The 16,187-nt window shown below is 40.3% G+C and overlaps 1 protein-coding gene across 1 annotated transcript in view; it reads left to right on the top strand.

Annotated features, from left to right (window-relative positions):
- Positions 1-12,107, top strand: part of INO80 (INO80 complex ATPase subunit) — a 70,291-nt gene extending 58,184 nt beyond the window's left edge. Inside the window, exons 29-36 of the mRNA XM_054067642.1 lie at positions 2,351-2,423; positions 4,080-4,238; positions 5,561-5,663; positions 6,218-6,306; positions 7,139-7,294; positions 8,383-8,542; positions 9,256-9,474; positions 10,085-12,107. Coding sequence (XP_053923617.1) covers positions 2,351-2,423; positions 4,080-4,238; positions 5,561-5,663; positions 6,218-6,306; positions 7,139-7,294; positions 8,383-8,542; positions 9,256-9,474; positions 10,085-10,302 — 1,177 coding nt within the window. The 3' untranslated portion in view covers positions 10,303-12,107. The remainder of the gene's footprint in view (positions 1-2,350; positions 2,424-4,079; positions 4,239-5,560; positions 5,664-6,217; positions 6,307-7,138; positions 7,295-8,382; positions 8,543-9,255; positions 9,475-10,084) is intronic.
- Positions 12,108-16,187: the final 4,080 nt, after the last annotated feature.

The raw sequence follows: 16,187 nt of genomic DNA on the forward strand, positions 1-16,187 counted from the left end.
TGAGATAAAAGGATATGCGAACACTTTTCATTTAGTAAACCAAAATCGATTCTTGTCATTTTTATGACCATATGAGGAAAGAAGAGTAGTAATCATCTTGTACTATGTTAATATATTCTAGTATAACTTTGTCTCCCCTAGGGCCCATAACGATCGAGTTTATGGTTCTTATGTTTACTTTTAATAATGGGATATGGCTTGATATGACGTCGCTTTGTTATGGTAGTTCACAGTAAGGTTATCCTTCCTGTGGATGTTGATGCAAGCATCTAAGAAGGGCGCTTTTCTTTTTCAGAGGAGTTAGGTTCATAGATTATTGTTTGTTGTGAGGTGAAAGTAACGTTCTAGACCAGACAATAGTCCTGGCATTAGTAGTCCCAAGGTATCATAGCTGAAGACGAGAAAGAAAGTCATATACAGCCTTTCAGGCCACTGGTTCATGAGGCTTAAAGACTTGAAGGACAACGTTGCAATGATGATTCTTCTAGTGAACTCCTGAGAGCAATAAAACTTGAAAAGAATGTGTGCCAAATACTGAAAGTAAATGAGAGGACGATGCAGTGCCTTTCTGCCTGTTTCCAGGTATCAGAATCAGGTTCTGTGCAGGTTCTGATGTTCTCCTGGAAACTTGATTGTTCTTCCTGTAACATCCTTTAATCAAAAGAAGTGAAGAAATTTATTTTTATTAATGAATAGAACAACTGAAGAAAAATAATCATTTCAGGAGGAAATCCCTTTGAAATATAGGCCATCCAGTCTAAACAAAAATTCCCATTAAAATGTTAGTTGAGTTCCTCTTATACTTACTTATGAGAAATATTTCCCGGAAGAAAACCCTAACTGAGACTAAACTATCCTGCAGGATATCCTAGCAGGGTGCTGAAAATATGTAGCTATGGAATGATGATTTGTTCCTGTGGTCTGTGGCAAGGTCCACTTTCTTCCCTTCCCACATGGTGTTTCCAGAAGTGTTTCACAGCTGGATGTGCAGGTGACTGTCTACGTGCACGTTCTATTGCCATTACGAGTGAAAAGATTTCCTGGGCAAGGATTACCTATGTTGCAAACAGGCACCTGCTACTTCTTAGGATTTGTACCTGCAAGATAATGTCTGGAGACTGACAGCTTAGTTTCAGTTCCTCCCAGCTGCCCATAGCTCAGGGTGGATTTTTGTAGTCTTGGATTTTTGGACTGCCAGAAATCTTCTGCTTCTAATTATAGAGTTGTTCCTGCTTTGTGTGTGTCTGTGTGTGTTAATTTATAGTTTTGATAATTATTTCTGTTGTCTACTGGCAATTTCTTTAGGGGAGGTGAGGGGAAATCTTACCTTGGACCAGAATGGGTTCTTTTGGGAGTCTGGTTTTTAGCATATAGCTTTGACAGGTACTTGTGGACATCTTTGAATCCTGAGAACATAGTTGGTTCTGCTTGACCTTCAAGGATATGGATTCCAAGCCCCTTAGGTTTTTTTGCATTTGTCAAGGGTTGCTAATATCTGCATAATAGCCTGCAGTACACCCCACACTTCGTCCTGGAAGGGCAAGAAAGACCTTTTAGATTTCATGAGTGGACTTCCAGGGACAGATTGTATACACATAGTTGGTCAAGAAGGTGGCAGTATTCCGTGCCGCTTGTTCAGGAAGAGTTTCTGGTGCATTTTGCATGCATTAGTGTACGGACAGCATGGTACCAAAAGGATGTGATGTTGCAAAGTGTCTTCTTTTAAACAGAAAGCCTTTCTCTGTCACTGCCAAAGTACAGTATGCTGGCCTCTTTGAAGTTTGTACTAGTGCTGTCTGCTTTGTTTGCATCAACCTGTTCACAGATCCGTATGGTGTTAAATGCTTATAAATACTGCTGACCCCTCAGTAGCACTAGTGGGGTTCACAGCCTTAGCCAGAAATCCTGATTTTGCTGTTACCACTTGGGCATCCTATGTATAAACCTGTCTCCTTGTTTTTCTGTTCAAAGCACCAAACTTAGGACAAAACTTCCATCTACTCTGTTTCAACTATTATGAGCATTGTTAAGGCAAGATTTTTTTAACATCGGTCAGTTCTATGAAATGATAAATTGTTCTTTGTCCGTATGAAATCTTCATTTCCAGTGTGGGCAAGATCAACAAGCCCTGGTTTGTTTTGATAAGAGATTAATAAGCTGCTATTGCAAACTGAATGTTTGTGTTCCAACAGTCCTGATTTGTAGATTAACTTCTCTCTTAACCATGAATATTCTGAAGTGTTCAAGTAATAGCCCTGGTCGTTTTACATGGGACAAAAATTTTACTTTTCTGGTTATTTCTTGTTTGTCATGCACAAAGTAAGGGTGTTCTAATCTCTTTCCTCTACAGGAATGATATTTTTGTGTTCCTGTTAAGCACCAGAGCTGGAGGCTTGGGCATTAACCTTACAGCTGCAGACACGGTAGGTGAAGTTTGGTAAAGTAATACAGAATAAAAAATCAGCCTATCGATGTTTTCAGAGTAAACATTTCTTTGCTCTTCCTGCATCAGATGCCTCCAATCACCATTTTTCTGGAGCTGTTCATCTCCTGCCTCCCAGCCTCACAATTTATGTAGGAGAAGTGAGCTTTCTGTGTGACAGTTGGCACTCTTTTTAGCCTTGCCAATCAATACCTTTTAATACTGCATTCACATAATGAAATTGCATAACCTTATTTACTTTGCTCATATTTATGATACAGTGTTGTCTTGTTGATAAAGTTGTAGAATATTGAACACTTGGTATGCAGTTTTTTGTTGCAGTTGGAAATGGAAAAATCTTCCTTCTCCCCACATACTTTAGTACCAGTCTAGAAAGGAGTTGGATTACTGAAGTGCTCTACAGATGCAAATGACACTTTAATACAGTGAATGCTGTTCTGTGTATGACTGTATGCTGTTAAGGTTCAGTTGCAGTGGATTCAGTAGAACAGGTATCAGTTACCCTTTGATCTGTGCACAGGAGAGTGAAGCAGTGGCCCTAAAAGTGTAAAGTCATTTGTAGTTGAGTATCAGCTAGTTAGGAAGAATAAATTGCTTTCCCATTACTCACCCAAGGTGTAAAGGCATATTGATTTGGGTGAATTGCAAGGATTTGCACTCTAAGGCAGCCGCCACTTATCACTAGGGAAGGAATACTGACCTAACACCAACTATTTATCTCTTCAATAACAGCTATTCTTGTTCTTCTAAACTAATACCTTGTGTGCATGTAGATTTGACCACAAGATACACTGTAATCCTTAGCCACAGAAACCTAAAGATCTGTGCATCAAATATATTACATAATTTGATTTTTAAAATATCCCATTATATCTAGTTGTTGCTTAAAATAATTTGGGAGAAAGCAAGTATCTGTAGGACTTTCAGAGTTGAAAAGTTCTCTCAATTGAAGTTGCTTCAACAGAAGAAATAAACAGATGAAAACACAGTGGTGTTCCTACAGGCTCCTTACATGAGCATTTTTAGTTCTGTGATTTTGTAACTTTCTGAATACTTTGCCATCTAAAATTTTTTGTGTTTTTGTTTTACAAACTTACTGTTGGAATAATAGGGCAATATTAATATAATATGGCATTTCAGTTTTTTGTAGCAAAAGTACTAGAAGTGTAGATTAGACTAGACTTTATCCAGCTTTGAAAGAGAAAAAAAATTGAAATACTACTTTTCATGTGAAAATCTAGTTTGAAGGGCATTTCCTTCTGAAGGTAAGTAATGCTAAAATAAGTTCATGGTGTGGTTAGCCTATAAATACTTACGTGACGGTGATTTAATGTGGTGACAAATTTAGGAATTTTGTGCCTTGAAAGCAGATTTGTTGAAGAAGATATTAAAGTCATTCTGTGGAAGTTGAAAAATTCACACTGTCAGTTGGTTTGAATTCATCTGAAATGCAGTGGAAAAGACTTTATAGGACTGGGTGAAGCTACGTTAATACTGCCCACAGTGGGTCAGTAATTCTTGGGGGTTGTATAGGAGACTTTTTTTATAGGTATATTGGATTTTTGTTTCTTTAATCCCCAGGTGCTTTAAATGTATGGTTTCATTTAATCCTCTCTGTTCTGGTGTTCTTTTGCAGGTAATTTTCTATGACAGTGATTGGAACCCAACAGTAGACCAGCAAGCCATGGACCGGGCACACAGGCTGGGTCAAACAAAACAAGTCACTGTGTACCGGTTGATATGTAAAGGCACTATTGAGGAGCGCATCTTACAAAGGGCTAAGGAAAAGAGTGAGGTAGGAATAAAGAAATCACTGGGAGAAGAATCTACAGATTTTTTAATCTACAGAAATTGTATCAGAAAACACCTATCAAAATGGGTAAAGAAAGAGAAAAAGTATCTACAGGGAGGGAGAAGAAAAGCCAAAAGGGGATGTCTTTGTTCAAATAAACAAATCTGTGTTGCTAAAAGAGCAGCATTACAGCTGCATTATATGAGCTAGGAAGAAGCTAATTATTTACTCTGTGACTTAATGAAAACTATTTCGTGTGATGCAGTGATACTATTCAGGCTTCTTTAAGACTGGAACTTCTGTCTTGGCTAATGTGAGGGCTACTGCTTCCTCTCAAGTTGCACGGTTATACCGCAGCTGAGGGTTTGGGTTTTCATAAAGAAATTTGGGAAGTAATCAAATGAAAGCTATTTGAGGTGTGGGGGTGCCAGAAGTGTTCAAGTGCCCTGCAGCATCAGGCAGTAAGTGTATTAGAAACTTTGAATCTCATAACACTTTATTGGCAAAAAGAAATTAAACAGATTCACTTTCTTTGGTAGCAGCAGATATACTATAAAGAACATTCAGGTGTTTTGTGTACTTGGAGTTTCTTTCAGCTTTTGTTTTAACTGGATACTAATCATGGTGCTGCAGCAACTGAAGCTTCTCCAGTTGAATGTGTTCATGTTTCCCTTGTTGAGACTTACCCTTTTTCTCTGAGATATTGCAGTAGAGTCACCTGAGACCAGCCTGAAAATAAAGTAGTCTTTTTGCTGGTGATCCAACTCATCGAAAGTGTCTTACACTAAAGCTTTCTCTATTTTGCTAAGTTATAACTCTATTTTTTTAACATAGTTGCAGTAATAGAGATTGAGTGAATTGCTTAAACTGAGACACTGCCTCAATATGGAGATCTAATTTTAAATTAAGGAGACTAAAAAGGTGATCAGCATCATCCTCTGTGCAAATGCTTGAAAAATTGAAGTGGTAATTTGCGCCTGACAGCTGTACTGCTGTATTTTTTCTTTTAGTTCAGTAGTATATTAATAATATTTTCATTTGTTGTTTATTACATGGTGCTTTAGAAAAAGTGGAGGTTTGCACAAGGGACAGTAGTATTCTGCTTTCTAGTTTGGTTGCTACTTGTGTTTTATAATCCTAATAAATCTTCCCTTAATTTTTTCTGCTCACTTTGGTATGATAGAGATCTGGAGTCGATTCTGACTCACACAGATGCATTGGCATCTTTTCTTGGCTTGCTTTCAGTGAAGGGTAGTGAGAATGGTTCATGGCTGCTTTGAGTAATTTTTCCTTTTTTTCCCCCCCTCTTGATTTTTTCCTTCTAGATCCAACGAATGGTGATTTCAGGTGGCAATTTCAAGCCTGACACCTTGAAGCCAAAGGAGGTGGTCAGCCTTCTGCTGGATGATGAGGAACTAGAAAAGAAATGTACGTGAGATTTGCATTGCATTTTCCCCATCTTCCACTTCATTAGCTTATGAAATCTGTGTTTTTATCTCTATAAACACATGTATTGCTGATAACAACTTCTGTTTCCTGGCTCTTTTTGTATTGCCAACTCTTGTCAGTACAAGCTGGTTTCATAGCACTGCTGAGCTGAAAAATGAAGTTGTGCAAGAGAGACGTGATGATGTTTTTATTGGCACTCATTCGGGATTATTAAATTGTTCCTGAATGACAAAGCTTTGACAAGAATTATGTAGGCCATGGCAAGAAATGTATTAGTAAAACTGTTGTATTTCATACTTTTGAAGCTGTGAGAGGTATATGCTTCTGTGTTGCTTGAAGAACAATTTCACTATAAGGCTTCTTAGTAATTTGGATACACATAGTTTTAATACAGTAGTGTTTTCAGTGGGGTTTAGTTTTAATAGAGCTCACTTTCCTTGACAGTTCTGTTAGAACTAGAATTTCTTGTAAGAGTCACAAAAGGATATGAAATATTTTTCCAGTGGTGCCAACTTTGTATTCTTTCCTGACAGTGCGTCAACGTCAAGAAGAGAAGCGACAGCAAGAAGAAACAAATCGTGTGAAGGAACGTAAACGTAAAAGGGAGAAGTATGCTGAAAAGGTACTTAGATGCAAAGAGATTGCAATACCTGTATTGGTGATAGAGCCGGAAGAGCTTCAGGTTCACTGTTGTGTTGTAGAAACATTTTCTGCTGTGGCAATCTAATGAGTAAAGACTTCTTCCCTTCACCATTGAACATCAGTCTGTGGCGCTTCCTTATGCAGAGGAGGGGTGTTACAAAACACGTAATGCATAGTTATCGGTGTTTTAATATCATTAGCAACTTGAAAAATAAGGAAGTACTGCATACAAACAACACTGTTGATCACCAGTAGTCTGCAGACAACAATTCAAGGATTCATGCTTGGGAAAAAAAAAAAAAAAGACCAACTAATCATTCTATGGCATATGAAATGGTGACTTAATCAAGAGTTTGTTCTGCAAGAATAAAAAGGGAATGTAAATGAAGGACCAAACATGGCTAAAACCCAGGAAAAGGGAAGAACAGTTTGTTTAAAAAAGATCATTAAAGCTACTTTATGAAAATTCTGAATTTTGGAGGCAGTGAGGCTTTGCATTAATTAATTAGAATTTTGTGTAGTGGTAAAGAACTTCAGGCTCACTCCAAAAGGTAATGGATATCAAAATATTTCTGTAAGAGTAATCCTCCATCATTACACCTATTTTAGGAATCAAAAAAAAACCCAAGCCCTGTTTACATCTGAAAGGAGCCTTTAAGGGGTCTGTTGCTGTGTTACTTGTTTTGGGAAATTCTGGACATGGCATACCTTGAGTTGTAATACTGCATTAGATGTTGAGATTTTGGGTTGCTTATTCCATTTCTTCTGTTTGATTGTCTTTTTCATTCCTGATATTGTTTTAATTATTTCAGAAGAAGAAGGAAGATGAATTAGATGGGAAGAGGAAGAAAGAGGGTGCAAACCTTGTGATCCCATTTGTTCCCTCAGCTGATAACTCCAACCTGTCTGCTGATGGGGATGACTCCTTCGTTAGTGTAGACTCTGCCATGCCCAGCCCTTTCAGTGAGGTAACTCCCTGCTGCCTTAGACTGTATTTTACTGTTTCAGTGGTGGCCTTGCACCCCAGTAGCATTCTTGCTTTCTGTTATCTTAGCTATAGAACTTTGAGTATGTGGGAAAGCGACATGTCTTAAAAGTGAACCATGGAAATGAGAATAATTTATTGAAAACATAACAGTTGCTAATAAGATGCCTTATAGCTTCTTGTGTTGTTTGACAGTCCATTATTCCACTCTTAATTTGCTCTCCGTCTCCGTTTCTTTCAGTGAGTTTGTGCCCTGACTCTCATCCCTTACAGCTGCTGAAGTTTTTCCATTCCTGTTTGCAGTCCCACTTACTTTCTCCCTACTTTCTTCTCCCTTTTTCATGCTCCCATTTATAACCATTTGCCTTCTTCCATACCAATACCTTCCTTAGCAAGAACAGTCTCTTTCTGCTCCTGAACAAAACAATATCCCTTAATTAGCTCCTTGACGTTCAATTTCTTTCTAAGTACTCCTCGCTGGTCTTATCTACATGTCCTTCTCTGCTTCCTTCCTTGCTTCTGAGTCTGAATTAGTGTGTGGTTTTTTCTCTGGAATTTAAATTGTAAATTCTCAGTGGCAAAGATCTTATTTTCCTTCCTGTTTTTGTAAAGAATTGCAAACTGTTTTTCACAGCAAATGTATTTTGTTCTGTACCATGTTGATTAAGAATCATAAGTTGTGTTGTTCCCTTGTTGACCAGTATTTTCATTAGCAGTAGCAATATGTTAAGAAACCTGATGTTTTCTCTCTTGCAGTTGAAGATGCACAGTTGAACAGCAGTTTTCTTAAATCCCTACTGAGACCACCACTGCTTCTTAACATATATTTTCATGAACTGAAATTAAGTAGCTCCTGGAGGTCCTTAGTGCAGCTTAATATGTGAAGAGAGGGTATGGTGCAATTATGCAGGTCATGTATCATGCTCCTAGTCTCACATAGAGAAAACAAGAGAGAACAGAACAAGTACTTATTAAATACCTGGGACTGTATGTCTTCTAAAGCTCACGCTGCGTTTGTGCCCTTCCCTTTCCTAAACTGAGACACTAACAGCTTTGTTCTGTCACATTTAGATCTCCATTAGCAGTGAATTACATATGGGCTCTATCCCTCCTGATGAGAGCAGTAGTGATATGCTTGTGATTGTGGATGATCCAGCTTCTTCAGCACCTCAGTCAAGGGCAACAAACTCTCCTGCTTCCATTACTGGCTCAGTTTCAGATACTGTGAATGGTCAGTATTTTTGGCTTGACTCACTATTAAACATTGTCTTTATGTGTCTAGGTGGTACATTTTCTGCATTTTAACCTGAGTATATGCGTGGTTGGCAAGATTTGGAGAAAACAGTGCCTTTTCATTGAGAAATTACTTCCGACTTGATAGGAAATCTGTTTGTAGCCCGTCATTCACCACACTTTCCTCTTTTCTGTGTGAATTACTCTTAAAAGAGTATTTAGTATTTACTCTTAAAAGAGTAAAATTACTCACCCTGCTGGCCACGCTTCTTTTGGTGCAGCGCAATATACAGTTGGCCTTCTGGGCAGCGAGCGCACATTGCTGGCTCATGTCGAGCTTCTCATCAATCAACAAAATGCTTTATACTGAAGTAGAACCTAGAGTCCTCCACCTATTTTTGGATTGGATTCATAGTAATAATGACAAGTAGTTGGAGTTAATAAGATGTGGTCAGTGAGAAGTGAGGGTTTTGTATAAAAGTAATTTCTATTCATGGGATCAGTGCTTGCTAGCAGTGTGTGTATTAATGTAAATGAAAAGTCAGTTAATAGGAACATTATTTTATTGACATGACTATAGTAGACTGTACTACTATAGGTAGTATAGGAGTCAACTACCTATAAATGGTAGGTAGTTACAACGCTGTATTCATTTATGAGTCACCTGAAATACTCTAGCAGTTACCGTTTAACATTTTTTTTCTTGTTAAGGTGTTTCAATGCAAGATACACCTCTCACTGGGAGAGGCCAGTCAAGTCGAAGCCGGGGTCGTCCTAAAGGTTCAAGCGGTGGATCAAAAGGTGGCGCTGGGAAAGGCAGAAGCCGGAAATCGATAGCAGGAAGTGCAGCTGCAATGGCAGGTGCCAAAGCAGGGGCAGCGGCAGCCTCTGCGGCAGCATACGCAGCGTACGGGTACAATGTCTCTAAAGGTATGTGGGGAAGGGGAGGCAGCAGGCTACCCAGAGCAGAACCAAACACATGAATTTATGTGATTGTTGTTTCCAGCCTGTCAAAAACTAGGTAAAAAATGTTGTACTGTTGGTATTGCTTGTCTTTATATTCTGAGATTTAGGTGATACGCAATGTGATGTGATAGTGGTGTGAGAGGACAGCCAGTTTCTCTGCAGATGACGTTGAAAGACTAATCCTGCAGAATTTTCATCTGCCCTTTGAATTCTCTCATACTAGTTGTTTTTCTTCTTGTTTTTTATTTTGGTGTCCAGACCAACTGGATAGTGTTGTTTGTCCCATGGGCATGGCTGTGGCTTTCCTGTATTGCTGTCATGTTGAAGTTAGAGCATCACGTTCCAAAATCTACTAAAATGATGTTGATGGAGCTTCAGCTTTACATGAGCTGAAGGTGGCCCAGGGTGTAACTGCAAGATGTTTTGTATCAAGGACATCCCTCTTCATTAAACTCTCATAACTCATAAATACAGGGTTGTCTTAGGAGTGATTGTTAGTATATTGTTTGTTAATGAAGAGCCACAAGTGGAATAATATGCTCACATGGAATTTGATTCTCTTTTCCATTGATAGGCATGTCTGCAAGTAGCCCTCTACAAACAGCGATTATTCGGCCTACTGGAATTGCAGATTTTGGACCTTCAAGCGCCTCTTCTCCCTTGAGCTCCCCTTTGAGCAAAGGAAACAGTGTTTGTGGGACCACCAAAGGCTTAAACATGGCCAGCAGTCTCATATCAGAAACTCCGATTCGGAAGCAGAGCAAAGGTGCCCACACCTCAGGTGGTCGGTAGTAATTTTAACCCCCCAAAGCTTGTCTGAGCTGTGCTGGCTTTCAGAGCAGACCACCCTGCCAGGTGAGGGCACGTGAACGAATGCCTTGTTGCTGTCCAGCACATGTGTGAAAAGAAAATCAAAGCACAATGGGAGTGGGTGGTTTATGTGAGCACTTTGATTTTGTGTATTCCAAAAAACTATCTCTGCAGACACCGAGAGAAGGAGGGAAGGGAGTCTGGGGTAACTGGGAGACTGTCAGCTTGGGTTTTATTGACATGTCTGACAAAGATTCCCAAGAAAGCATCCAGCTACTCCATGCAATATCCTGCAGCTGTGTGTGATTGAAGTCATACCATTATACTTGCGCTCTTGCAGCTTGAGGTGGAATCCAGCATTAGTTTCATCCTATGAAATCAGTATCTGAACCCCCCAGGGTATCCTGTAGAGTCATAAGGTATTTCCTTACTGGTGGCTGGTCAGTGGACATGCAGGGGTAGCTGGGGACTACGCTGAAGATGATGTGGGATCAAAAAAAATTTGGATTCTTCTAGTGTGGGCCTCTGGGTTTTTTTAAAGGTCTGAAATGCAAAGAAAAGAGTCTCGCGTGGCTTCAATGGAATGGACTCTTTTCAGCACGGTTTGTTGGAAAAAGGTTAAGAGCCACAGAATACAGAGAACGCTGGCAGGCCTAGAGAGAGCAGCAGCACTGCCTCCGCTTCATGCAGTGGAAGAGAGCACAAGCTGGTGGTTTGGTTTGCATTTCAGAATTCTCATCAGCGTGAATGCTCGCTGTGATCAGAATGATTTCTCTCATTTTTGAGGTGTGCAGAACTCATAAAAGCTTAGAAGCAAAATAAGGTTTTATTTGTACAAATCTCAAGAAGGGGGAAAGCTGAAGAGTGGAAGAAGAGTTTGCTGCGCTGCTCCTCTCAGTATGCCATAGCAGAGCATGGTTCTGGAGCTTGCAGTGCTGTGAGGGGAGCAATGAAAAACAGGGAGAGAGAGCTGTGCCATTCCCCCTTCCAGCCAAATTCTGGGAAAAAAGATGTTTCATATCCCAGCCATCCATTGACTGTTTTTCCAGTGTGTTTTCCCTGCATCTTTGTGATCATCGCACATAACTAGCTTGATTGAGTTCACTGCGGTGTGCAAGTACCAGAGCCGCGTCCCAAGGCTGATGGAAGGCAGTGCTGCCCATGCCCATCTGTGTTCTCATTCTCTGGCTGCTCCTTCCCTGTTCTCAATGCACAATCCCTTGCTGTAGCCCCTTGCTTTGTTGTAAGCATTGTCTTGTGTTGCACTGAGATTAGGGTGTGGGGCGGTTCTTCTGTCTTGACACATTGAATTAAAAGGCTGTTCTGCCGGGGCACTTTGAGAGAGAGAAGCAAGTTGAGTTGCAGGTCTGGGCTGTGACAGCAGCAGATGACTCTTTTATTATTATTATATTTTTTTTCTGACCCCATATCCTTTGCCTGGCGTCCTACAGTGTGGAGCAAGTGCTTCCTGTCGGCTCTGCCTCTAATTTGCACACCTGAAAATAGCAGAACTGAGCTTAGTTAGATTGATTTTTAAACAGATTTGCAGGGGATAATTGAGGGGGAAATGGTGTTTAATTAACTCATGAAGACTTCCCCCTTCCCCTCCTATTCACATGTATATACGATATTTAGAGGGAATCAGACAAATGCCAAGCCTTTTTTTTCTCTTTGAATGTGCTGTCTATTTTTATAACTGAACTTGTACATATGTATAAAGAGAGACACATCTTTCTTTTACTAACTGGAGAAGAAAATCTTAAATAAAATGGAGTGAGATAATTTTATGTAAATCAGTGTCTTTGTGGTTTTTTATGCATATGAGTATGAATGAGGGGATTAGGGAAGAGAGCATGGAGGATGCACATCCGGAAGTGCCTCTAGAGACATGTACTGTTGCTCAGTGTAGAGCTGTAGTCTACACTCCTCCAGGTATCATGTTTTTAACCTTTTTCAGTTAAAGCTGTAACCTTATAACATCTCTGTATTCGGTGATTATCTTGTAATCTATTTTGGAGTAGCTATGCAGCAGTTCACAAGAAAACAGAAGCAAGCATAACACGCATAATTGCATAGTATCTAAATGATGATGGTTGAATTCAATACGGTTGATCATTTTGGGACATCATTCTCTAGAGGTTTTTCTTTTTTTTCCCTTTTTTCAGCTGAAAAGACTGTTTGTGTGTGCAATCCTGATTTTCAAACTGCTAGACTGTTGCGTGAATTCCTAAGCTAAAAGAACTTGAGAGAAAAAAATAACTTGTAACTTGAAAGGATTGCAAAAACTTAATATGTACTGTGGCATGCTGCACTCTTGGAAGGTTAAATTGTTTCAAAACTGATAATATGAAAATACATTTAAAGTCATTTAATCTTCAAAGAAATACTAAATGATATTACAAGTTGTGGCAAAAGTAGGGTAGCCTGTCTGCTTGTGGAACTTGTGACAGTCTTAAATTCAGGAAGATCTAACATAGCAGTAAAGTAAATGAATAGCCTGATCGTATCCACTTCAATTTCTGTAAAAAGTTTAAATTAAACGAGTACATTCTTTGTTTTATTCATCATAGAGGAACTGAAATTCTGTGATACAAATCAAGCAATTGGGAAGAATTCATATGACAGCTGGTTTTATTTCTTGATTTGGGGAAGGAAGTAGTGCTAGGAAGACAGAGACCAGGAATTTTTCTAAGGAGGTGAAAGTAATTTTGTGATCAACACTGTGGGGGACTCTTCTCGAAGTGAGTCAAATAGGCATGTGCACTGAAGCTTTGATTTTTAGTTTAAGTCTGAGCATCTCCAATTGTATGTCGTGTGGTGGTCTTGGGGATTAATAGCAGAGAAAGTCACTTTCCTTTGAGGGATCAAGGTATTTGCCAGGGGCAGAGAGAGAATATTGAATGAACTCGTTCATGTTTTAAGCAGGAATGGTGCAATAGATATCCGTATGTTTTGGGCCATGCTGGGAATGCTGTAGATTCCTCATGCTATTTGATTATAGCATTTTACTCACCAGTTACTACAGAACTTTTAAATACAGCTTTCTGATTGATGCTGCTGTTAAAGACATTTAAAGGCGATAATTTTCTTTGGTTATTTGAGGAGTTAGGAGTAAAAGGTGCTTTTGTGTCCCAGCCTCACACACATTTTTGTAGTTTAGCCTGCCAGGGATGTCTAGTTCAGAAGGGTCCCCAGAACAACCCTTCTTCTCACCGTTATACACAGTCAACAAAGGCTTACCAAGCGGTGATAAAATTAAAGACCAAAATCTGCAACTGCCATATTTCTTTGGAAGAAAGCAGGAGTGATTGAAACAATTACTTTCTTTCAAAAAATACTGCAGGGTAGGTGGAGACAGGAGAAAGGGTTTTCCTTCCCACATCTAATGGTGAATTTAACCTTCAAGCACGTGGACAGGACACACCAGCCAGGCCACTGATAAAATACAACATTATGAGCCCTGATGCAGTTTGCCCTACATCTCTCTGGAGGTGGTTGATCATCAGCACGCCTGGATGGCAAAACCAAGCACAAATGCTGGGGGAAAAGCTCAAGCCAGATGATGCATCAAAGAAGTGAGAGGAAAAAGTCTGATCACCACAGACAGGTTGTGAAAGCCGACATGCAGGATTACAATGTTATAAAACCAGAGCATTCCTGTGCCCTCTCAGCTCTTCAAAGTCCCCTGTATAAGACAGACAGGAACTTGAATTGCTCTGTCCTCAGAAGTTCTTCTGTTTAGCTGTACAGTAACTTTGCTGGCCCTTCTACTGGCCCTTCTACACAAACTCTTTCCTCACCTTAAAAATGGTTTGGTTCCTTGGCTTCATGCTGCCTTTAGAATGCTTCTAACTTCTGTTTTTACTTAATTTGTGGTCAATTGGGGTTCACTTAATCTAAACCAATGGGATGTAAATTGGGCACCAAGGAGTTTTCTTTTTATAGCGTGAGTTGTCTTCTCCTCATTTAGATCCTCTAGATCTCCTCTTGCTATTCTTCAAAGAGAAAAACACGTTACTGTAGGAGGGTTTTCACCTAGAGCTGCTGTAATTCTTAACTTCAGGATATTAATACCACAGTGTCCAAATGTAGTGTTATTTCCATGCCTTCTCCCCGTTCTGTTGTGTGCTTTCCCCATGATGGTGTATCTGCTTTTTGCTGTCTCATGTTCCATTTGTGGAAAGCCTTCTGTCTGCCTACGGCTATATCTTGCTTTATTCTCATATTCTCCAAGTATTTCCTTTAGCAGCATTTCCCAGCAGGGGAGGCACACACAGCTCAGTGAGAAAAGCTCCATGCAGAAGGAACAGGGATCTGCACTGCTTTGCTGGTAGCTCAGGAACAACTGATTTACAGCTGGAAGGAGGAGGAGCACAGTTGATAAAATCACCTTGGGGCAGGATGTGGATCAGTGTTACCTGGGAAATGCTGCCCTGTGACCAGTGTGCTGGCAGCCCTTATCTCTTGCTCTCCATGGAGCTGGCCTGCTTCTACTCCTAGATATACTAACAGGCTCCTCAGCTTCTCGTTTTGGCCCCCATCTTTCTTTTTCTCTTCACTATTCAGTCTAAACCACACATTATAACTCTGAGAGATCCTTACAGGTACATCTTGTACTCCTCTTCCTACTGAAGAACAGATGATGATGTGCTCTATGCTGTCCTTTGGAAATTTCTGCTTGAGTGTCTGGAAAAACAATTTGTAGCTCACTACCCAGAAGGATGCTGCTTGCACATCACGTATAACTGAGCCTTACGTGCTAAAATAAAGGCGATTACATCTTACACTCCTAGGTATAAGCACTCGCTGAACTATGAAGGGTTTTTTGGGATTTGCAGCCTGCGCCAGGTATGTAGTGGTGAATGAGAGAGGAGAAGGGGCGATTCAGCCTTTTTCTCAGGAGCATTGGTGTTAGGATGATGCAGATGGCCCGGCTCTCAGATTCAGATAGCAGGTCTGTATTGTAAACGAGTCTTTTCTTGCTGCACTTAGATGAGCATTTTATACTCTGAAAAGTTTGCAACAAGCACCTTAAGAGATGGAGAAATGCATGATAAGATGAGTTGGATTTTCTCCAGCTTGATCCTCCTCTTAGCTCTTGCCTCTTCCCTCAGGACAGTGAAGTCACTCCAAAGCTAATGGGTCTTAAGGCATTTTGTACTGAACTAAATTTGCATAATCATACAATCAGAATAGTTTGGGTTGGAAGGGACCTTAAAGATCATCCAGTTCCAACCCCCCTGCCATGGGGCAGCTGCACCTTCCCCAGGCAACCTGTGCCAGTGCCTCACCACTCTCATGGTGAAGAATTTTCTCCTTATGTCTAGTCTAAATCTGCCCCTCTCTAGTTTATATCCATTGCCCCTAGTCCTGTCACTACGAGCCTTTGTAAACGGTCCCTCCCCAGCTTTCTTGTAGCCCTTTCAGATACTGGAAGGCCCCTACAAGGTCTCCTTGGAGCCTTCTCCAGGCTGAACAACCCCGATGTTCTTCAGAGGGGCATATGAGGGAATTCATCTGCACCTAGCCACAAGGAAGTGTTTCAGTACTTGGGTAAGAAACGATGACTCCTTCTTTCCTTAGCTAATGAGCATTACTGATAGAATGAGGTAGGGGAGGAAAACACTGAAACGCCACTTTTGTGCCTTCTTGAGTTTCCTTGTGGACTGTCTCTTCCTTCTTTGACAGTATTGCTCATGATGTTAAGTCTGCTGTACTTTATAGGAGCCAAGCATGATGCGAGCTTCCAAGCATCCAGGGATTATGGTGTCCTTTACTGTCTCTGTGACATTTGTTGGCAAGCACCTGCTTTTGCTTCCCTGCTCCTTAGCCTTACACAACACTTCTCAAGAACCACTTGTTGTCTT

The sequence above is a fragment of the Cuculus canorus genome, chromosome 5 (assembly GCF_017976375.1).
Source record: "Cuculus canorus isolate bCucCan1 chromosome 5, bCucCan1.pri, whole genome shotgun sequence".
Classification (NCBI taxonomy): domain Eukaryota; kingdom Metazoa; phylum Chordata; class Aves; order Cuculiformes; family Cuculidae; genus Cuculus; species Cuculus canorus.